The sequence below is a fragment of the Mobula hypostoma genome, chromosome 8 (assembly GCF_963921235.1).
Source record: "Mobula hypostoma chromosome 8, sMobHyp1.1, whole genome shotgun sequence".
Classification (NCBI taxonomy): domain Eukaryota; kingdom Metazoa; phylum Chordata; class Chondrichthyes; order Myliobatiformes; family Myliobatidae; genus Mobula; species Mobula hypostoma.
In genome coordinates, this window is record NC_086104.1 from 103,780,865 (window position 1) to 103,805,223 (window position 24,359).

Sequence of the window (24,359 nt, forward strand, 5' to 3'; positions counted from 1 at the left end):
CAAACAGTAACCATTTTTCAAATCTTCCACAGAAGTAAAAAAAAAGGAATAAGATTAAAGTTTTTAAGAGCCATGCCATAAAACCTGAGTTTGAGAAGGCCCTTAAACTAAAGGTGGTTTCTATATCAACATTATTTTAAAAAACAAAATGCAGTCCTTTACATGTGATAAATTAACTTTAATTACATTCATATTACACATACATTTTTCCAACAGCTGGTGCAATACTCTGAAGCAGTTTTACTTGGCTGATTTACCCTGTGGTGTTGCATGTACATCCTTAACTACGTCATATGTTTCACACCACCTGCATAAAAAGTTCCACACTTGATGGCCAATGACAAATTGAGGAAATGGAAAGCAGGTTAATTTACTAAAGCAAAATCTCCTCTTTTGCATCACAAACAATGGAAGCATGCCAGATTAATAATGTGATATACATTCAAAAACATTAGCACATTACAACTGGTAAAACTTACAACTTGCTACGAAATTTTTTTTTATTCAGTATCCAGTGATAGTCCCTAAAAGGAGACAAACGTATTCCCTAAAAGGAGACAAACGTATTCTCTAAATTGCTCTGGAATAGCAAAGTATGACAGACTACACGTTACAACTGTTAAGGAAGTACTTTGGTCCCTAAGGAAGTACTTTAGCTCCTCTTCAGCAGAATGTTTTTTCTCCACCTTAATAATCAGAATAATTTGAATCTGCTTCATGCTGTCCCAATTTCATTAGTATTTTGCATTGCAAAATTAAATTCTTCTCAAAAATCACACCTCTCAGACTTCAACATACAATGAATGGCTTATTCTTACATGTAATGCAAATACACTGGGTAAGGACAGTTAGCAAAATAACCTGAGATTTTCAAAAGGAGAAAATTTCTCTGCAGGAAATACCAAGACATATAGGCAATTTGAGCACAGATGTGTCTTACCAAGGATGAACACGAGTGGACCACAGTTCATTAATGCTGAGCGAGGAGGCAAGAGAGTGTGAAGTGTAATCTTAAAATGCATTGAAAGTAACCTGTCTATATCCTTGCATACCATCCACAGTATTTTCATATTTAGTTTTTACTTGACAAGTAAAATCAAGAATGCACTTTACTGGTCTTAAACATTAAAAGTCATTTATACTTTTAAAAATATTAACAACCATATACACAGAATTTCAGTTTAGAGTTACTACCTTAAGTGGTATGAAAAGTGATCAAGCATTTCTGCACTACAAGGTTTCACTTGCAAATGAAAATATTCTGAGCTCATTTGGGAAGATATCAGACGCTGAAAATGTACTGAAGACAAGAGTCAAACTGCCTGCTTAGTTTTCTAAGGCTTTATCACAGAAACTTGACGGCGGCACATGCAATTACGCAGTTGCAAAAACCACTAATTAGCAATTTCAGTGCTGCTGTTACGGTTTCCATATTTGTGGTGGATGATCAACAGTACAACTCCCAGAAAGAAGCAGATAGAACCAACAGTGATGTAAGCAATCCCCAGGAATGGATTCTTTCCTCCCATCCAAGAAATGGTGCTCAAGATCATTCTTTTTCGTCCATGAAAGCTATCGACTGGATAATCTGAACGTGGTATAGGAATACTTCATTGCTTTTAACTTCACACTTTCAACTCTTAAACATTAATTATTCACCTAATTTAATTGAGGTATTCTTAAACGTGCCAATATGAACAAAGCCCTTGCTTATATTATTGTGTTGCAGCCTTCTATGATAAGAATACCGGCAATTGCTCTGCTTTCTAAAATATACTCACAGCTCTGTTCTATGAGTGCAGCATTGGCATTCTTGCTAAATGTACCTTCACGTGGCATCAAAACTGATAACTGAATATACTCTGAAAGAGAAGCCTGGTCAAGATAATTATAACTCAATATTTCAGCTATCACAGCACAGATGTGGAATCAAAAAAGAACTTTAAATATTCATGACACACTTTGAATATGACTACAACACATGCCATTCTTTTTCTTAAGTCAATTTCATTTGTAATGTTCTAATTATCGTGTAGTACAAGAATCACAGTAGTTTATCACAATAGTCTTTTGAAGCAGTTGTTCTTATTTTCTGGCTGTACTACTTATGACTTATAATCAAGTTCTGTTCAGTGATAATCATTCTAAATCTCTCATTATTGTAATCAAAGACAGGCAGTGCACCTGACACTAATCAGACAGTGCATTATATGCATGAGCTTATTTATACAACTTCTTTTACAGCAAGTCAGCAAAAATGAATAGAAAATCAAACACAAATACTCCTCTAAAAAGGTTTCTCTAGTCCTTTGTCAAACTGAATCAAAGCCATTCAATAAAGTGTTGACATTAAACATGTCAAAAGATGGTCAATACTTATTTTCCAGATGGATTCAAACTTACCATAATAATCTTCATTCCACCATAAAATCTAATATAAAAGTCTTTGAGAATATCTTTAAAATTTCAGAGCCTTGGGAAAAGGAGAAAAGCTTTTCTCACATTAACATATGTACCAACATTTTTGGAGTAGCACACAATAACGTTGATTTTGAATGTGTTATGCCTGGTGTTGATGGAATAGAACAGCCCTCAAAAAAAAAGGATTAAGTTTTAAATCCAGTAACCTCGAAAGTTATAGCTAATGAAACTCAGAGGCTACCACTGGTTTGGACAAAAATCCATTTCCAATTGAAAAATATGAACTAGAACTCACCATAGCGTCTTTTTCAGTTTCATTTTTCATTGTTGGAATTGTTAATTTGCCCAATAAATTTTGGTACAACTTTCCTGTTCCCTTATCATTCCATCTATTAATAAAATGCTAAAAGTGTGAAATGAAAGACAGTAAAGGCCACTACTTAATAACAGAGGACTCCAAAGCCAATTCTGTATAAATACATCGTTAGGTGCATAATACACAAGAATGCTACTTAAACACAAGAGATTCTGCAGATGCTGGAAATCTACAAAACATCCAGTATTTTCTCCCCTCCCCCCCCCCTTTTCCATTCCTCATTCTGACTTCCCTCTTACGCCTTCTCTGTTCCACACCTGCCTATGACCTCCTTCCCTTTCTCCCATTGTGCACTCTCCTCTTTGATCTCTGGTTTACGTTTTCTGCCTATCACCTCACAACTTCTCACTTCAACCCCTCCCACCTACCTTCTCCCTCACATGGTCTCACCTATCACCTGTCAACTTGTATGTCTCTCCCCCAACTTCATATTCTGGCTTCTGCCTCTTCATTTCCAGTCCTGATAAAGGGTCTCGGCCCAAAATGTCGATTCTTTATTCCTCCCCATAGACCTGCCAAGTTCCTCCAGCTTCTTGTGAATGCCACTTAAATGTGGTAAACCTTGATGGATTATGGGGGAAATTTGAAAATTAAAGATAAAAACTTTTGTAATACACAAAATGAAGGATACTGTAGGTAACATGCAGAGTATAATTTCCATGCTGCAGGGTAGGTGCAAATGAATCCTTTTTCTCAATAAGCCTGTACAGCTTACGGAACGTAGGCAAAGCTGCAGTGCGCATCCACACTATGAAATCTTCATTTATGAATCCATTGTTGTCCTTGTCCTCTGGATCCAGTTCATACACTGGTTTAGGCCAGTTCACAGGTTTTGTAGTATCTGTAATTCCAGAACGTTATATTGCTTTTTCACCAGTTATACAACATTAATAATTTCTACAACAAATACAAAGCATTTTTAAGTTGCCAAGGAATTTTTGAATTAAAAAATGTAAGGTAGCTTTCAATGACGACATCCTTTTAACAACTTATTCCATTCAGAAAATTGTAGACTGTAGATTTTAGTAAAGATTTTAGGATTTTTGTACCTTCACTGAGTGAAAAAATATATTAGTCCCACTCATTTTAAGAAAAAGAATAATTATCTCAATATGGTTGCCCTTAAACATTAGCTTTTTCTTCCTCCACAGGTAATGCCCACGGACTCTTGACAGCTACCTGGACTATTCTTCTTCCCACCCTGTCTCTTGCAAAAATGCTGTCCCCTTCTTGCAATTCCTCTCAGGATGAGGCTTTTCATTCCAGGACGACGATGATGTCTTCCTTTTTTAAAGAAAGGGGCTTCCCTTCCTTCACCATCAACTCTGCCCTCAAACACATCTCTCCCATTTCACGCACATCTGCTCTCACCCCATCCTCCCGCCATCCCACTAGGAATAGGATTCCCCTTGTCCTCACCTACCACCCCACCAGCCTCCGGGTCCAACATATAATTCTCCGTAACTTCTGCCACCTCCAACAGGATCCCACCAACAAGCACATCCCCCCCCGCCCCCCATTTCTGCTTTCTGCCGGGATCGCTCCCTACAGGACTCCCTTGTCTATTCGTTCCCCCCCATCCCTTCCCATGGATCTCCCTCCCGGCATTTATCCTTGTAAGCAGAACAAGTGCTACACATGCCCTTATACTTCCTCCCTCACCACCATTCAGGGCCCTAGACAGTCCTTTCAGGTGAGGCAACACTTCACCTGTGAGTCGACTGGGGTGATATACGGTGTCCGGTGCTCCTGGTGCGGCCTTCTATATGTTGGCAAGACCCGATGCAGGCTGGGAGACTGTTTTGCTGAACACCCATGCTCTTTCCGCCACAGAAAGCAGGACCTCCCAGTGGCCACACATTTAAATTCCACGTCCCATTCCCATTCTGACATGTCTATCCACGGCCTCCTCTACTGTCAAGATGAAGCCACATTCAGGTTGGAGGAACAACACCTTATATTCCGTCTGGGTAGCCTCCAACCTGATGGAATGAACATTGACTTCTCTAACTTCCCTTAATGCCCATCCTCCCCTTCGTACCCCATCCCTTATTTATTTTTTCCCCCTTTTTTCCTCTTTTTCTCCCTCTGTCCCTCTCACTACAACTTCTTGCCTGCTCTCCATCCTCTGGGCTCCCCTCCCCGTTTCTTTCTCCCTAGGCTTCCCATCCCATGATCCTCTCCCTTCTCCAGCCTTGTATCCCTCTTGCCAATCAACTTTCTAGCTCTTAGCTCCATCTCTTCCCCCCCCCCTGTTTTCTCCTATCATTTCGGATCTCCCCCTCCCACTTTCAAATCTCCTACTATCTCTTCTTGCAGTTAGTCCTGATAAGGGTCTCGGCCCGAAACGTTGACTGTACCTCTTCCTATAGATGCTGCCTGGCCTGCTGCGGTGCACCAGCATTTTGTGTGTAATGCCTAATCTATACTTTTTTTCATACATTTGATACTTAAAATTTTAGCAGCCATATACGTTTAATGATTGTAACAGAATGCCCTTGACTACTGTATCACCAAATTTGCAGTTGTAATTTTTAAACATCAAGTGATCACATTACAGAGAAATTGCAAACAGAAAACCACCCACATTATAATTTTCAATAATACAAACCCCTTTTCCATTGAATTCCATTTTATAAGTGGGAATTTATATTTCATATGGGATGTTTTGTGTCTTACATCGAGTAATTTTATCAGTGATGACAAAGCGATTTATTTATTGAGATAAAGCACAGAACAGGTTCTTCTGGCCCTTCGAACTGTGCTGCCCAGCAATCCCCCAGGCCTAATCAAGGGACAACTTACAATGACCAATTAACCTACTAACTGGTACTATGGAAGGAAACCAGAGCACCCAGAAAAAGCCACATGGTCTCAGGGAGAATGTACAAACTCCTTACAAGCGATGGCAGGAATTGAACCTGGGTCACTGGTACTGCAAAGCTTTGTGCTAACTGCTACATTACCATGCCGCCCCTACCACTACTTAACAGCTGAGGCCAATTTTAGATTTGAGGGATGGACTAGGCTTGTGCAAAAGAAAAACATTCTTAAATTTAGTCACTCATAAGATATGGATATATCCATAGCCCTATTGATTAAGTTGGCATTCACAGCTGAGTCTTTCTGCAGTCCAAGGATACGTCAATAGATATCTCAGAATGCACCACAGTTGCACTTTTCATCTGTGGGGAATTTTCTCTGAAAGACAAGGCTTATGGCTTCAGAAACAGTTTACGAACTGGAGATGTCAGGGAATGGGATGCGATTCCAGGATTGGGGTTCAGGTGCGAATAGAGGTGGAAAAGGAGTTCAGGAATCAGTGGTTGAAGTGGAAGTGGAGTAAAAGATGAGGGATTACTTTAAGGATATGGCTACCGTGGCAGTGCCGCACTCAGATGTCAGTTCACATGTCCTCGAACTGGACAGGCTGATTTTGAGTGACTAAGAATTTTAAAATATCCCAAATCCTAAAAAACAACAAAATTATTTTTATTAACACAAGAGGCTCTGCAGATGGCGACGGAGGATGAAAGGTGACCTGATAGAGGTGTACAAGATAATGCGAGGCATTGATCGTGTGGATAGTCAGAGGCTTTTCCCCAGGGCTGAAATGGCTAGCATGAGAGGGCATAGTTTTAAGGTGCTTGGAAGTAAGTACAGAGGAGATGTCAGGGGTAAGTTTTTTTTTAACGCAGAGTGGTGAGTGCGTGGAATGGGCTGCCGGTGGAAGCGGAAATGATAGGGTCTTTTAAGAGACTCCCGGATGGATACATGGAGCTTAGAAAAATAGAGGGCTATGGGTAAAGCCAAGGTAGTTCTAAGGTAGGGACATGTTCGGCACAGCTTTGTGGGCCAAAGGGCGTGTACTGTGCTGTATGTTTTCTATGTTTCTATGTTCTAATGCATAGAAGATGTACAAAAATGCAACTCAGCAAGTCAGACAGCATCTATGGAGGGGCATAAGCTGTCAACTCTTCATCATGTCTGGAAAGAAAGGGGCGGAAGCTAGAAAAAGACGAGTAAAAATAAACTTTACCCCTACAAAAATTCCATAAGAGCGAATTTTATTATGTATCACAAATTTATAGGTGTTGATTTCTGAATTCCACAAGGGTGAATTTCTATAACCCAAATGAATGTAATGCAGAAAAATATATTCAAAGAAATATTTTTAAACAAAGTTTCTATATTTTGTTGAAGGGTTAAAAAAATAAACTGAGTAGTAATATTAAACATCTGCACATTTTAAAAAGCCTTGCATGAAATCAAGAATTAATCTAATTATTCTGAACCCATCACATAATTGGATAACTCATCAGTACCAACAGTGATCTTTATGAACCAAAATCACTAGATATTTACGAAGTTAGATTACCTTTGAAGATATAAGATAAATTGGATGCCCCAGATGGGTTCCTGAACTTAACATTCTTGTCTGTCCACCATGCAATGCCTTTCTTGATCAAAGGAATCTCCGTTTCGGTACCATTATCAACATAGTACAACTTTAGAGTATCTAGCAATGAGAAATCAAAGATCTGTCTATTAAGATGCAGAAAATACTGATACCGTGTCAAAATAAAAGCATCACAAAAGTTTAGTAACCAGTTTAAAGCTTGCAATCTGCACAGGTGACCAAAAGTTAATAGGTAGCTTGGGGAGTTATTTGATGAGAAATTTGGAAAATGAATCAAAACGAGATAAAATAATTTACCACCCTATAACTTACCAACTTATAATGCACCTTCTAAAGTAGCTCATTTTTATCATCTTTATAATAGACCAAGAAAGAATCTAATATTCAAGAATTAACAACTGCCTTGAGCATTATAATTTAATCCCAAGTATCAAGTTTAAATCAGCAAAGGGTTAGAAAAATAACTCTTCCTGATGGTTGGCGAAGATTGGATTTGATGTAATTTTGCTGTTTAACAAAATCTATTGTCTACTTTGTCTCATGAGTCACTGAAAATTAACAAGACACCAATGTTTATTTACTCATTTATTTGACAATACAGTGCAGAGTAGACCCTTCAGGCTGCACTGCCCCAGCAACTTCCTAACAATCCCAGACCTAATCTAATACCAGGAAGGATCAACATTCAGTATAGTAGCAGGGAATTAAATTGGATCAATAAATTGGAAAATTGTAACGCACTATATTAAGCAAATCAACCATATGGAGTTAAATGTTAAATACGAGATAACCTTGACTGTTTGTATTACCATGGCAATTACCCAGTGCCTGGTATTCCTTCACTCAACCTACCTGGGGTCTCTTTCCCAAACCAATTTGAGGACTCACAGTATTACTACTTCAACCTCTCAGGCTTGCTGTGTCCAATTTCTCCAGGTCTAATCTCGATTCCTCTACAAGATATCTGCTTTGCTACTTCCACTAGGTCTCTATTCTGCCACTCAAGCCCAACAGCCCAATGCAAAGTGCTTCAACTATTTCTGTTACATAGAAACATAGAAAATAGGTGCAGGAGTAGGCCATTCGGCCCTTCAAGCCTGCACCGCCATTCAGTATGATCATGGCTGATCATCCAACTCAGAACCCTGTACCAGCCTTCTCTCCATACCCCCTGATCCCTTTAGCCACAAGGGCCATATCTAACTCCCTCTTAAATATAGCCAATGAACTGGCCTCAACTGTTTCCTGTGGCAGAGAATTCCACAGATTCACCACTCTCTGTGTGAAGAAGTTTTTCCTCATCTCGGTCCTAAAAGGCTTCCCCTTTATCCTCAAACTGTGACCCCTCATTCTGGACTTCCCCAACATCAGGAACAATCTTCCTGCATCTAGCCTGTCCAATCCCTTTAAGATCTTATACGTTTCAATAAGATCCCCCCCTCAATCTTCTAAATTCCAAGAGTATAAGCCTAGTCGATCCAATCTTTCATCATATGAAAGTCCTGCCATCCCAGGAATCAATCTGGTGAACCTTCTTTGTACCCCCTCTATGGCAAGAATGTCTTTCCTCACATTAGGGGACCAAAACTGCACACAATACTCCAGGTCACCAGATCACACACTCGTCCATGGGTCCTGTGCACATTGCACTGCCCTCAAGTGGCACCTAACTGACACTCAAGATCACCACCTCACCACATACATGACCTCTCAAATCTTCAATACCTACTCTTTCAACAGATCATGACCACAACTATTCAGGTAAAATGCAGCATAAAACAAAGCAAGATTCAGATTCATGTTGCTAACTTGTAAAAGTCAGCTCCTAGAACAATAGTAAAGGCAGGTCATTGTGTACCCTAATGTGTTCTTCCGGATTTCATTTTACAAGAACAAATTGCAGGAACACACTTATTTGCTAAGTGAATTCAGTATTCCTTTACAACCAACCATATTAGATACAATCTACAGAATGTCCTTTTTCTTTGATGTTAAAGTTTCTGTACTTTTGTTTCTACGTACCATTAAAAAGGCTGTTTGCAATAGCTCCACAAGGGGCAATTGGTACATCTTTATTCATGCGATATGGTGCACATTCCTTACTGGGACTCTGTGGGGAGGGGAAAGTGCAATTTATATTTTCAAGACTCTAAGCCTCAACGTAACTGGAGCTACAAATTGATATCCCAAACTTACTTGATACAATAATGGATAAAAAATTGAATATTTCTGTTGCATTTACATTTCACCAAAATCTCAAATGTTTCATTTAAGAATTGGAGGGCAGATGCTGAAATAAGTATAGTAAGTTTTTTTCGTAAAGAGGAGCACACCCTAAACAGAGAGGATACAAGTGAGTGGAGATTAAATAATTATGGAACAGAAATGCAAAAGTTACGTAATAAAGAATGAACACAACTGATGACCAAATTATATTTACATTGTTAATGAAACAGAAAGATTAAAACAATTAAACTAGATACAAATTGAATACTGGAAAGCCGAGGAAATTCAGAAATGGGAATGAAATCTGTCAGGGTATACCATTAAAAGGTTGACAACGGGGGATCAGTAATAAACATCTATTGTCATCAGCAGTTGCAATAGGAAAAAACATTTTAAACTAGGTTAATTAGAATACATGTAGATAATATCACTGAGATCACAAGATCTTTGTGTAGTTTTAAGATCAGCAGAGCACCATCATTTTTCAACTGAATACAAAATCGTGGAAATGGACAATCTGGAAGTATGGATATAGAATATCCATAGAATATAGATATGGAAGTTATAGGATGCAGTAAATAGACAAAGATCTGACAAAGAGACTATGATGTTAAAAAAATATGAAACTAACAACTTTGACAGGAAAAAAAATAATAATTGGTCTAAACAGTGACACATACAGTGTAAAATTCATTCCGGCAAAAAAAATTGCACCAAATCTTAGTCTGAAATGGGCGACTGCTGTTTTAAAATCAGTGGCCTTAGATATTAAGGTAAAATGATTATGTAACACAATAAAATTGGACAATTATTAGTGTATTACAGGTAATTTCTTTCCATTGACACTGACAAAAGAAAGCTACAAAATAAACTTAACATTTTCAATCTACTTCATAAAACAATTGGTGAACTGTGAACGACAGGCAGAAATTTCAGTTTGAAAGTTCAACTTTGCTCAATACCAAAAGTAATCAATTCACACAACAAATCCAATGGGTAAAATAATAATCTGAAAAGCAAAGGATGGGAAAAAAATCTTTAAAAAATACATTACAGCATTCGATTTCCAGCCTGTTTATAGAATTACTTTAGTTTTTGGTAAATGCTTGTTAGAGAATGAACAATACACATCTGTAATAGTATCTTCCAAACCCTACTCCACTTATCTTACAGTCAAAGAGCCTTCATCTCCATTAAGCTGACTGTCGTCTCTTGATTTAACGTATCGCCTGTGGTTCTGGTAGAAATTTGATAATCCATAATACATGAAAACATTTCCCTGTAAAATATAATAAATGAAGATTTTTTAAGATATTGAAAAGGAGCTAAAAAATATTTAGTTAGCAAAAACCACGTGGAAGCTTTGTAATATAGCTCACATTGAGTGAAACTTATCAATTTTAATTGGGTAAAAAGGTATATGTACAGTTGCAAGAAAAAATTTTTGAACCCTTTGCAATTACCTGGTTTTCTGCATTAATTATTCATAAAATATGTCTGATCTTCATTTAAGTCACAATCACAGTCTAGGTTCAAAAAGGTACGTGATGCCTTCTACAAAAGCTATTTGGAATTAGGTATTCCAATCAATGAGATGAGATTGGAGGTGTGGGTTATAGAGGTTTCCTGCCCTATAAAAAAATGCACACAAAGTCAGGTTATGACAGATCCATTTATGTGCACCATACCTCGATCAAAACAACTTTCTGAGGACCTTAGAAGAATTGTAGAGAAGCACGAAGCTGGAAAAGGCTATAAAAGCACTTCGAAAGACTTGAGTATTCATCAGTGCACAGTAAGAGAAATTGTTTACAAATGAAGGAAATTCAGTACTGTTGCTGCTCTTCCTAGGAGTGGGCACCCTGCAAAAGTCACACCAAGAGAACAATGTGCAATGTTGAAGGAGGTGAAAAAGAACCCAAGGGTAACAGCAAAAGACCTGCAGAGATCTAGAACTTGCTAAAGTCTCTGTTCATGTGTCCACTAAAAGAAAAACACTAAACAAGAATGGTGTTCATGGAAGGACACCACAGAGGAAACCACTGCTCTCCAAAAAAAACACTGCTGCACATCAAGTTTGCAAAAGACCATCTGGATGTTCCATAATGATTCTGGGACAATGTTCTGTGGACAGGTGAAACAAAAGTTGAACTTTTTGGCAAAATGCACACTGGTTTAAAAAGAAGAAATTTTGTGTTTTGGAATGACCAAGTCACAGTCCAGAATTTAAGCCAATTGTGATACTGTGGCATCATCTGAAGAAGCCACCCCAGAAATATTGACGTATGGAAACAGTTTTCTATGGAGGAATAGTCTAAAATTCCTCCTCACTGTTGTGCAAGTCAGATCAGCAGCTGCAGGAACTGTTTGGTGGAGGTTATTGCTTCTAAAGGAGGTTCTACCTGTCATCATATACAAGGTTCACATACTTTTTCCAGCCTAGACTGTGAATGATTCATGTGTTCAATAAAGACGTGAAAAGTGCAATTGTTTGTGTGTTATTAGTTTAGGAAGACTGTTTGTCTATTATTGTGATGTAGATGAAGATCAGACCACATTTTAGAAGTAATGCATAAAACCAGGTTCACAGGCTTTGTTCTCTCGACTGTAAAAACTTGTGTGTTCACTGTAAGTGACTGATAACATTTGTTATAAAAGATTAGTTTGTGAGCTTCAGCTGGTATAGGTACAAAATTAATCAAAAGACAAGTTTGAAGTTCTGTTACCGTATACAAGTGAGCATATCACCCAAGTAATTTTTCTATTAAATAAATAACCTTCTATAAAAAAAATTTTTGGTCCACTTACGATTCTTAATGTTCTCTAATGCTGAGTAATAGCTACAGGACATGTTTTACAAACATCAGTTTCTGGCTGCCTAATAACCATCATGATTTTCCAATGCATTCTTTCAGCAGATCTTGCATGTGCACTTCACATAAAACAAAGTTCACTCAAATGCAACTGTGTACTTCCAGTCTCAATGTCAGGCCGTAGAGGTCCCTGAACTATATCAAGTTTTACCTTCATATTCTCTGCGTCAAAATTGAAATCCAACCTGGAGGGCACGGATACTCTAAAACGTTTCCACTGAATAAGTAACCACAGCTTAAACACTTCCCATAAACATACTTCCCCTCATTCTACCATCCTCTCCTCCAAAAAGGAATTAATCTGTGTGTTTGAGTGTCTAAACCTAGCAATATTTAATTTCATTAGCCAGTGACCCCTAATCTGTACTTCAAATTTAAGTTATTTCTCTTACATTCTATGTCATTAATGGCTCAGTCTCTGTTTCTATGAATACAAAAAAAAAATGCCCACCACTCTTATCTGTATGCTGAGTGCACAATCAATGCTGCCTTGAAAACTGGTTCGCCCAAACTTGCTTCCAGATATTCTAAATCAGGGTTCATTGGTATTAAAGGAATACTTAATTTACTGTCCCAAAAAAAACACACACAACTTAGAGACACATCTTCTCCAGCCCAATACTCACTGTGTACAGTTCAATGGGGTTGCAGGCTAGAACTCATATAGATACCCCACTTGAAAACTCATCTTCTACATAGAAATCACCTCCAAAAGTAGTTGGCAACTACTTAGTCACTGAACACGAGCACTTCAGTTAGCACTGCAGCCTCACAGATCTATGAACCCAGTTTGGATCCTGACCTTGGGTACTGTCTGGAGCTTATATGTTCTCCCTGTGACTATGATGGTTTCTCCTGGGTTGTCTACTTTTCTCCGCATGTCCCAAAGACATTCAGACAGATTAAATCATCTATTGTGGAATACTCCCAGTGTTTGCAAATGATTAAAAGAAAAACACACATTAGAAAATATGCTGTAGTGCTACATAGAAATGAGCAAAATGGGGCAGAGAACTAACATAGGTCTGGTGTTGTAATAAGTAAAGAACAAGGGGTTCACTTCAAAGCTCAATCTGCGGCTGATCTGGCACCTAATTATGCAAAAGAAATGAGGGGGAGATGCTGATCTGAAAGCAACTAGAAAAAAAACTATATGCTTGTCCAAAGTAAAGTTTAAACACTTTTCTCACATAGGTCTGCTGTTGTCTTTGTGGCAACAGCAGACCTATGTTAAACTGCGCATATACGATAATAGTTGCTAGGACACTTCAAACAGCACAACACAAGGCACCTTTAAGCAGAGATGTCACACATCATGGAGCAGTAGCTCCTTGTCTCCCTGCACCATCATAGCAAATAGTGAATTCCGGCTACATAAGCCATGTTTTCAAAATTGAACACATAAGCACAAGTAATAATTTCGTACCTCATACGGTTGCTCCAGCTGGAAGGGTACCACACATTCACATGTAGTGTTCCATGTCCCATTCACAGCACACTTATGACAAGGAGAATCTGACTCGGTGCCTGTGTAGTCAATCTGGTGAAATTTAAAAAAAAACGTAAGTGTAAAGAAGGGCCAGGCACAATATCTGAAACACCACTTACAGACTGGGGAGAGTTCCAAAAAATCAGTGCTCTCAGAACCAAGACTTCAAAACTGACTCAGAAAGCAAATGATTAATTAAAGAAAGAGATTTGAGTCTTGTTGTTCATTGCCGGTGAACATCCATCAGAGATGTTCTGTACAGCATACTGCTGTGGGGCAAAATACCAAACAATGACATAACAGTATTGATGGGTTAAGATAATGAAAAGCTTACACATAACTGAACCCTCCATTACAACACACAGAAAAAAGAACTGGTATTGATAGTTGTAGCCTAATTATATAATATAGAATATATAGTATTATGAAAGTTAAAAAAATGCAGGAATTCGAACTCTGAAATGAAACAAAAAGCTGTAGATACTCAGCAGGTCCGATAGCATCTGTTAAACACCTGTGTCTAGGGCAGTAATGAAGGTCCTCCATCTCTGTCTGTATGGAAGGATTCTTCTTTGCTGTTTCCGTAACAATTGTTTTTTGATCAGTCAAGGTTGTTAGCCCTGAGCTGAACCCCCAAACCTGGAGGACTGGTAGACCACTCTTAGTCTGGCCTCTACCTTTTGACCTACCAACAGCCAAAGCACAAGGCTCTGATTACAGTTAACATAGTTCTCCAGGTCGCTAAGGCAGGCAAGCCTCCAAACCCTACAACAAGGTTGTAATAAAATCACAAACAAGAGAATATCTGCGGATGATGGAAATCCAAGCAACTCAGGAGGTCAGGCAGCATCTATGGGAAAAAGTACAGTAGACGTTTCGGGCTGAGACCCTTCGGCAGTAATAATTTCTGTATCTACATCAAAGTCACTAGCAAATTTATTTTCTCATTTGTGATGTACTGGTAGCGATCAACTAGGCTTGGCATAGCCGTTAATCCATCCGTTTCTCTGGTATTAAAACAATAATTGTGCTCCATCATCCAACTGCACAGTGTTTCCAAAATGAGTGCCAAGCCAATTGTTGTTATCGATAAAAGGCCTGCTACTCAATGAAATATACAGACTACAGAAAGCTGGAGAACTTGATATAATTCCTTTTTCGGTTATTATCAACAGTTGTTAAACATGCAAAAGAAAATGTAAAAAAATCTTCAATACTGTTTTTATTAGAATGTATGAACATGCCCTTGAATAACCAAAACTACCCTCAACTAACTCATATGATAAAATTTGAATTTTTCCATTTTCTTTGAAAAGTTGCAGCAAACCTTTCCAAATTTAACATCAATCTTTGGGGAAAATATTTCAGGACATGTTGGCACAGCTAACTACAACAATACCCTTAAAAATAAATCAAATGGTAAATTTCAGATGCACAACAGGAAAAAAAAACAAGCTATTCCATTATATAAACACTAGTGTTTAAATTGTGTTGCATCTAGTCATGAAAGTATTCCAAGTTTTTCTGCATACCCAGATAATTAAATTTGTGGTTTTTTTGCAGACAATGTAACAGATATTACGGCAACCAGTTATAAGAGACACTGATTCTGTGCTTCGAAAATCAGCAACACTCCATTTTTAAAAAATTTTCACCAATTCTGGATCTTACAAAGTAGTATACAGAGTTCATATTTTAAACAGTAAGTTCAGATAGTTAATAATGCATCTGCCATTCAGAATATTAGTACCTGTAGTTCGAGCTGTTTCACAATGAGTTTTCAAAGTGCTCATTGCATCAAATTATAACTTTAATTTGGTCATTGGTGTTCTTGTGTTTTTTTAAAAACCTTTGCGATTCACACTCACCTATGTGAAAATAATCATTCCTAGAATTCCTATTAGTCAAAGTTTTATTTTTGTATGCGGATGATTGAACCAAAAGACAAAAAATTCAAATTCAATGCAGTGGTCATTGTACAAGAGGAATAGCTCACTGATAGGTCAGATAAGTAAATATTGGTAGGGAGCAGAAAAAATGCTTCCCTAGATTGGTAAATTTATCCACATACTAATGAAACTATCAGAGTCGAGTGTGAGTAGTTTGCTGTTTGTTTGGAACAAAGTTCCAAAATCAGTTTTTAAAATCTGCATTTCTCTATTATTCCAAGTCTGAGTGATCAAAAATATTTTTTAAAGAATAAAACAGCATAGAAAGCTTGAGTAAAACCACAACATCATCCCTTTGAAACACTGAAAATCTGAAACAGTAACACAAAGACAAGTACATAAATAGGGGAAAAAATGAAACAGATTTGATATACAATCCTTTCAAAGTGGCACTTACTATCAACATGTGCATTAAAAGAAAGCATTTCAGAGTTTAAATGTACTTCAATTTAAAACAGAAACTTGAACAGGAGAGGAACAATGAAAAATTTAAATTTGATATTTCAAGAGTTCTCCACTATCAGATTTCTGAATGGAAAATGAATCCTCACTATTTTTCCTCCTTTTTGCACTACTTAATTTAAAGGGCTAACAAAAGAGCGCCATAATGCCACATTACTCGTCACTGAAGCCATCACTTTTTCATTTTGGAAACAGCAAAATTCTTATACTTCTCACAATGCGTTTTCTATTTGAATCACAGTAGAATCACATATCAGAAAGCGAGTGAACCTTGACGGGGCCCATTGTATTAACGGAAAACCGATAAATCCGTGAAAAATAGGGGAAAAAACTCTTCCCAAATGATATTGAAATAAATAAATAACAGCTTTCCTAATGTAGGTTGTAAATGTTTGCAACCAATCTTTCAATAACCAATTAGGTTAATCTATAGTAAACAAGACCCAATCGGGATAGGTTAAAACTGGGGTCAAGTTATACATCTCAACGACCAGAAGTTAGCTTACGTATCGGGTCTGCTGGACTATCAGACAAAAGGCCGTTTTGAAAAATCTTAAAATGACAGCTACGCCTTTCAAACGAAGACATCTCACGGCCGCCATCTCGCCTCGGGCTGCGACTCTCCCCGCTCCGCCATAAATACAATAACACTGGTAATGGCAGCTGGGTGAAGTACTTCTTCGACCCAGGCCGCAAACCTCGGGTTTCGCTTTCCCGGCCAGAGGTTTCGGCGGACCAGAGCTTGCGCTCCGCACTGCCGGTGCCAGGTCTCGGTCCCGTGCCTCAGGCTGCAGAAGCAAGCTCACCTCGATTTCCTTTATATTGTTGGAGGTGACGAAAAGGCCGATACCAATCGGGATGAAGACCAGGCCAATGATGAAGAAGGCGGGTAGCACGGTGCCAGCCGTCAGGATGGGCTGCCAGGCGGGCAGGCGCTGCTGCTTGAATGCCGTGTTATCGGGTTTCCGGCTCTTGTGCTGGTGAGCTTCGTCATCTTTGGGAGAGTAACTGGACGCCATGTCAGCCTTGGCTGTCTACCGCTTCCCTGACCAGAGACCGGAAACCCAACAACAGTAACGAATGACTGGAAACCCACGACGCGGTGACGTCATGTCTCCGTGACGCCACCTCCGGGTGGAAGCTGACTCCTGTTGCCATGAGGACAAGAGGAAGCCTCAAGGCGGGGAGAATAGTTTAGCGTCCCTGTAGTTTGATCCATTCTCCTCTACTGCCACGATCAGACCAGTCTCAGGTAGAAGGAGCAACACCAAACCAAAGGCGTAGCCATGAGCACTCGCATAGTTCCCAGCTATGCCTTCCTTTTGTCGGCTACGCGAACAGTCTATGCTCCAAGCCGGCACTGGTATCACTTCCCAACCTTTTCTACACTTAATCGACGACTGCATTGTTGCAGCTTCCCGCACCAATGCTGAGTTCATCGACTTCAACAACTTTGCCTCCGTCTTCCACCTTGCCCTCAAATTTACCTGGTCCACTTCAGATGCCTCCCTTTTTCGATCTCTCAGTCTTATCTGTGGAGACAAACTGTGTACTGACATCTTTTTAAAACCCACCGATTCCCTATGGCTATCCTGACTATACCTCTTCCCACCCTGTCAGTTGTAAAAATGCCACCCCCTTCTTTCAGTACCACCGTCTCCAACGCATTTGCTCTCAGGATGAGGTTTTTCGTTCCAGAACTAGTGAGATGTCCTCCTCCAAAGAAAGGGGCTTTCTTTCGTCCATCATTAACGCCGCCCTCACCCGCAACTCTTCCATTTCGTGCACGTCTACCCCACCCCATCCTCCCGCCATCCCACCAGAGATAGGGTTCCCCTTGTCCTCACCTACCACCCCACAAGCCTCCGCGTCCAGCACACGAATCTCCGTAACTTCCGCCATCTCCAACGGGGTCCCACCACCAAGTACATCTTACCCCCTCCCACCCCCACTACATTCCGCTTTCCGCAGGATTCGTCCCTACGCGACTCCCTTGTCCATTCATCCCTCCCCACTGATCACCTTCCTGGTACTTATCCTTGCAAGCAGAACAAATGCCGCACCTTCAATACTAGTCAGGGCCCTAAACAGTCCTTCTAGGCGAGGCGACACTTCACCTGTGAGTCTGTTGGAATCATATACTGTGTCCGGTGTAGCCTCCTGTGTATCAGTGAGACTCGAAATAGATTGGAAAACCGCTTCGTCAAGTACCTTCACTCCGTCTTCCGGTTCCCACTCATTTTAATTCCACTACCCATTCCCATTCCGACATGTCAATCCATGATGTCCTTCACTGTCGCGATGAGGCAACACTCAGGTTGGAGGAGTAACACCTTATATTTCGTCTGGGTAGCCTTCAACCTGATGGCATCAACATCAATTTCTATAACTTCCAGTGATTTCGCCTCCTCCCCTTTCTTGCTCCCCTCTTCTCATCAACTGTCTTTCCCTTCCTTCTAGTGCCCTTCTTCCTTCCTTTTCTTCCATGGTCCACTCTCCTTCCCTATCAAATTCCTCCTTCTTCAGCTCTTTACCTTTTCCACCCATCACCTCACATATTCTTTCTTCACTCCCACTCACCTACCTACTCCCTCACCTGGCTTCATCTATCACCTTCCAGCTTGTACTACTCCTCCTCTCCCTATCTCCTTATTCTCAATCTGTCCCCCTTCTCTCCAGATCAGGCTCTATGGGCCGAGAGACCTAATTCTGCTCCTGTGTCTTAAAGGAACAAACATTTCAATCGACTCATCTGGAAAAAAGAAACAACTTATATTCTCCTGTCAGATTCCTTCTTCTTCTGCCCTTGAGCTTTCCCACCCACTGAACTTCATCTATCATCTTCCAGCTAGCCTCTTCCCCCTGCCCCCACCTTTTTATTCTGGCATCTTCTGCCTTCCTTCTCAGTCTAGAAGAAGTATCTTGGCCCAAAATGTGACTATCTATTCATTTCCATAGGTACTACCGGACCTGCTGAGTTCCTCCCCGTTGTGTGTTTTTTCCTATGTCTTGTGTCTTATGAAGAGTCTCAGCCCAAAACATCAACTGTTGATTCCTCTCCACAAATGCAGCTTGACCTGCTGAGTTCTTCCAGCACTTTGAGTGTTCCTCAAGAATGAGCACCACAGGAGCATAGCAGTTAGTGCGAGGCTCTCACATTTCCGAGTTCAATTCCTGTGCCATTCTGTAAGGAGTCTCCTGGTTTTCCTCCAGTCCTACCAGGTAGGTTAATTGGTCATTGTAAATGGTCGTGTGATTAGATTAGGGCCAGTCGGGTTTGTTGGGGTTTGCTGGGTGGCATGGCTCACAGGGCTGGAAGGGGCCACTACATGCTGTCTTTTTAAATAAATAAACAGTCTCCAGGATGTATGGAATCTCCTGTGTTTATGCAGTGAAATGCCAATGTATTACTGAAGGTGCAAAAAGAGCTGAACCATACAACATTTTATGGGACAGGACAGTGTAGATAAAGAAGCATACAGTTTGATGAAGGAAGTCAGCAGTGTCAGTGGGAAGAAAGATATTGTTGATATTTTGGGTCAAAACCCTGCCTCAGGACTAAAAAAGGGGAGGCGAGATGGCCAGCACTGGAGAAAGGGAATGGTGAGAGAGGATTCCAAGGCGATTGATGGACTGAGGAGGTGTGTAAAATGACAGGCAGGTAGTGACAGGTAGGGGAAGAGAGTGGGGGAGGGCAGTGGAATTTACTTATCTTTTGTTCGGATTTCTTAAAGTTATTACAGCCGGGGGTCTGAGTGGGGCAAGATCCCTCCACCTTCCATGCTTCCAGTGGTGTGCATTTCAAATAGCCTCTGACAACCAAGTCCAGCTCCTGACCTTCACGTGTGACTTAGCTACAAAGTCCAGAGGAGCCGTTTCTACTGACAGGAGAAGGGGCAAAGGTGGGTTACCTGCATCTTAAAACCAGTCGCTCTGGGCAGATGGAGCTTGTCAGCCGTGGTTGGCAGCTCATCTAGGAGAAGGAGGACTCGGTTCTCAGACCTCCGCTGCCTTGTGGCTACACCCACTCATGGGGAAGGCTTGGGAGTGAACCCTGAGGGAAAATCTGGCTGCAACACCATGTACTGCTTTGCTTATGACACCATTGTTGCGGGCTGTATCAAAAGTGGTGGTGAATCAGCATCCAGGAGGGAGATTGAAAATCTGGCTGAGTGGTGTGGTAACAACAACCTCTCACTCAATGTCAATAAGACCAAGGAACTGATTGTAGACTTCAGGAGAGGGAAACCAGAGGTCTATGAGCCAGTAATCATTGGAGGATCGGAGGTGGAGAGAGTCAGTATCTTTAAATTCCTGGGTGTCAGTATGTCAGAATACCTGTCCTGGACCCATCATATAAATATAATTGTGAACGAACCACGGCAGCGCCTCCACTTCCTCAGGAGTCTGCAGAGATTCAGCATGTCACCAGAAACCTTGGCAAACTTCTATAGATGTGTGGTGACAAGTGTGCTGACTGGCTGCATCATGGCCTGGTATGGAAATACCAATGCCTTTGAGAGGAAAATCCTAGAGAAAGTAGTGGATTCGGCCCAGTACGTCACGGGTAAAACCCTTCCAACATTTACATGAAACGTTGCCGTAGCAAAGCAGCATCCATCATTAAAGATCCTCACCACCTAGGCAATGCTCTTTTACATGAAACGTTGCCATCAGGTAGCAAGGTAGCAGCATCCATCATTAAAGATCCTCACCACCTAGGCAATGCTCTTTTCTGGCTGCTGCCATCAGGTAGAAGGTACAAGAGCCTCAGGACTCACACCACCAGGTTCAGGAACAGTTACTATCCCTTAACCATCAGATTCTTGAACAAACGGGGATAACTACACTCATCTAAGGACTCTTTTGTCTTGTTATTTCATGCTCATTATTTATTATTTATTTATATCTGTATTTGCACAGTGTGTTGTCCATTGATCCTGTTTACAGTTACTGTTCTATAGATTTGCTAATTATGCCCACAGAAAAAAAATCTCAGGGTTGTATGTGGTGACATGTATGCATTCTGACAATAAATTTTGCTTTGAGCTTTGAAGACAGTCTTACGTCGAATTCAGCACTGACTGGCAACTCCTGCAATGTTGTCGTTCATTTGGATTCATTACCTGTATGAAGAGGGGGAGCCTGCTACATGGGCAACAGCTGTCTCTTCATAGCGTACCGTGGGGGCTTATATGGGAGGCAGGGTTTGAGGGTCGGCACAACATTGTGGGCCGAAGGGCCTGTACTGTGCTGTACTTTTCTATGTTCTATATCTTCATATTGTATCGTACTGCCCTAGCTCTTCATATCGTATCGTACCGCCCTGGCTCTTCATATCGTATTATACCGCCCTGGCTCTTCATATCGTATCGTACCGCCCTGGCTCTTCATATCGTATTATACCGCCCTGGCTCTTCATATCGTATCGTACCGCCCTGGGTCTTCATATCGTATCGTACCGCCCTGGCTCTTCATATCGTATCGTACCGCCCTGGGTCTTCATATCGTATCGTACCGCCCTGGCTCTTCATATCGTATCGTACCGCCCTGGCACTTCATATCGTATCGTACCGCCCTGGCTCTTCATATCGTATTGTACCGCCCTGGCTCTTCATATCGTATCGTACCGCCCTGGGTCTTCATATCGTATCGTACCGCCCTGGGTCTTCATATCGTATCGTACCGCCCTGGCTCTTCATATCGTACTGCCCTAGCTCTTCATATCGTATTGTACTGCCCTAGCTCTTCATATCGTATCGTACTGTCTTCATATTGTATCGTACTGCCCTAGCTCTTCATATCGTATCGTACCGCCCTGGGTCTTCATATCGTATCGTACCGCCCTGGCTCTTCATATCGTATTATACCGCCCTGGCTCTTCATATCGTATCGTACCGCCCTGGCTCTTCATATCATATCGTACCACCCTGGCTCTTCGTATCGTGTCGTACCACCCTGGCTCTTCATATCGTGTCGTACTGCCCTGGGTCTTCATATCGTACTGCCCTGGCTTGCGTATCCAACACAGACAGCTCGGACGTCACATCCACGATCGGCCCAACCATCATTTAGCAAAATAATGCAGAGTAGGCCTCATGCAGCCTCAGCAACCCCACAACACTAATTAACCCCAATCTAATCATGGGACAATTTACAATGACTAATTAACTTACTTGATACATCTTTGGACTGTGGGAGGAAACCAGAACACCCAGGGAAAAGCCACACATTCCCCAGGGAAGGGGGTACAGTCTCCTTACAGATGGCACTGGAACTGAGCCCCAAACTCCAGAACGGCCCGAGCTGTAATAGTGATGCACTAACCGTGAATGATAGATGGAGGCAGACAGAGAGGGAAAGAGAGAGAGGAAAAAGTCAGATGGAGACAGGTGGAGTGAGGAGAGTGTGAAGATGATAACAGGAGCAGAAAGGGTTGAATTCAGATAAGCAAAGGTGAGAATGGGAACCACTAGGGGTGAAGGGAAAGGTGAACGATAGCTGGAACAGATGTGTGTGGGGGTCGTGATGGAACCTCTGTGTGAAGTTGGTGCATAGGCCCAGAGTGGTCAGGGGACAAAGATGGGAGAAGGGGGCTGGGGCGAGGGTGGGAAGGGGACAAAAAATGGGAGAACCAGAGGCTCAGAAGGCAAAGGGGAGAGGGGAGAAAAAGTGGGGGTGAATGTAGAGTGAGATCAGGGAATTGAAACTGGGGAATTGGTGCGGAGAAGGAGGAAAGACCTGGGTTGAAGGGCTGACTGGCCTACTCCTGCTCTTATTTTCTTATGACATTTCCACAGGCAAGAGATCTAGAAGCAGGGATCACAGCCACAAACACTGGCCATTGAAGGCAGAGGTGAGAAAAAGTTTCTCCCCCAGAGAGTAGTGAGATTTTCATTCTCCACTCAAGAGAACCGTGGAGACTCAGTCAAACAATATATAAATGATAGCAACAAGCAGTCTGCTGAAGAAACTCTAGAGCCACACTCAAAGCATTGGAGGAGCTCAGTGGATCAGGGAGTAACATGAAGGGAAACAGACAGTTAACATTTTGGATCCAGACCCCTCAGGACTGAGCAACAGGGGGGAGAGAGCCAGTATAGAGAAGTGAGCAGAAGGGGTAGAGGAAGACTTGGCAGATGATCATTTTCTCTCTTCAGTGGGAGTTCTCCCCTTACCTCTATTCTCTGCTGCTGTCCCGCTGTTCGATATTTTAGCATTTGCCATCTCTGCTATTAGTGGACTCGCGTGTCTTTGCTTCACTCTTGTCACTACCATTAAACTGGTTTGGCAAAGCCTTCATTTCTTTTCTTGTGCAATATTTAATGCCGTATTTCTGCTTGCTGCCGACACCACTGTCATTGGCCAAATCAAAGGTGGTGATGAATCAGTATGGAGGAGGGAGATCGAAACACCTAAGCCCTTAGTGGATATGGCCTGGTCCATCATGGGTGAAACCCTCGCCATCATTGAGCACATCTACATGGAGAGTTGTCACAGGAAAGTAGCATCCATCAGCAGGGACCCCCATCACCCAGGTCATACTCTGTTTTTGCTGCTGCCATCTGGCTCTTGAAGCAGAGTGGATAACATCACTTAACTTCACTTGCCCCATCACTGAACTGTTTCCACAGCCTAAGGACTCACTTTCAAGGACTCTTCATCTCCTGTTCTCTATTTATTGTTTTTTTCTTTATTTCTTTTCTTTTTTTTTGCATTTGAACAATTTGTTGGCTTTTACACACTGCTTGTCACCTTGTTGGTGTGGTCTTTCATTGATTCTATTATGGTGATTGGAATTACTGAGTATGCCTGCAAGAAAATGAATTTCAGGGTTATATAAGATGATATATAGAACTTTGATAATAAACTTACCTGGAACTTTGAAGTCCAAGTGCAAGTCGATGAGACTAGGCAGAATAATAGTTCAGCATGGACTAGATGGACCGAAGGGCCTGTTTTTCTGCTGTAGTGCTCTGTAACTCTGTGACATTCTCACAATAGGGGTTTGTTCATTTGGGACAGAGTGAGAAGATATTTGTTTCACCTAAGGGTGTGTGAGTCAAAGTCCTTGAGTATATTCGAGAAAGAGAGTAAACGTTTTTTTTTAGATATGAAGGGGGAATGAAATTAGAGCAAGAAA

At 41.0% G+C, this 24,359-nt stretch overlaps 1 protein-coding gene across 1 annotated transcript; it reads right to left on the minus strand.

Annotated features, from left to right (window-relative positions):
- Positions 1–646: 646 nt before the first annotated feature.
- LOC134350810 (cell cycle control protein 50A-like) lies at positions 647–17,290 on the minus strand. Its single transcript, XM_063056511.1, has 7 exons — positions 17,023–17,290; positions 13,743–13,856; positions 10,615–10,722; positions 9,240–9,327; positions 7,176–7,316; positions 3,429–3,638; positions 647–1,588 (listed from the first exon to the last, which is right to left on the minus strand). The coding sequence occupies exons 1-7, from the start codon at positions 17,233–17,235 to the stop codon at positions 1,395–1,397; spliced, it is 1,068 nt and encodes a 355-aa protein (XP_062912581.1). The 5' UTR covers positions 17,236–17,290; the 3' UTR covers positions 647–1,394.
- Positions 17,291–24,359: the final 7,069 nt, after the last annotated feature.

Bases quoted from the DNA above. Each gene is read 5' to 3' on its own strand.
- LOC134350810 (XM_063056511.1), bottom strand. From the start codon at position 17,235: ATGGCGTCCAGTTACTCTCCCAAAGATGACGAAGCTCACCAGCACAAG. The intron at 13,857-17,022 runs GTGAGCTTGCTT...AAATTTCACCAG, and splicing joins ACAATATAAAGGAAATCGAG to ATTGACTACACAGGCACCGA. The intron at 9,328-10,614 runs GTAAGATAAGTG...CCCTCCCCACAG, and splicing joins GAGATGAAGGCTCTTTGACT to AGTCCCAGTAAGGAATGTGC.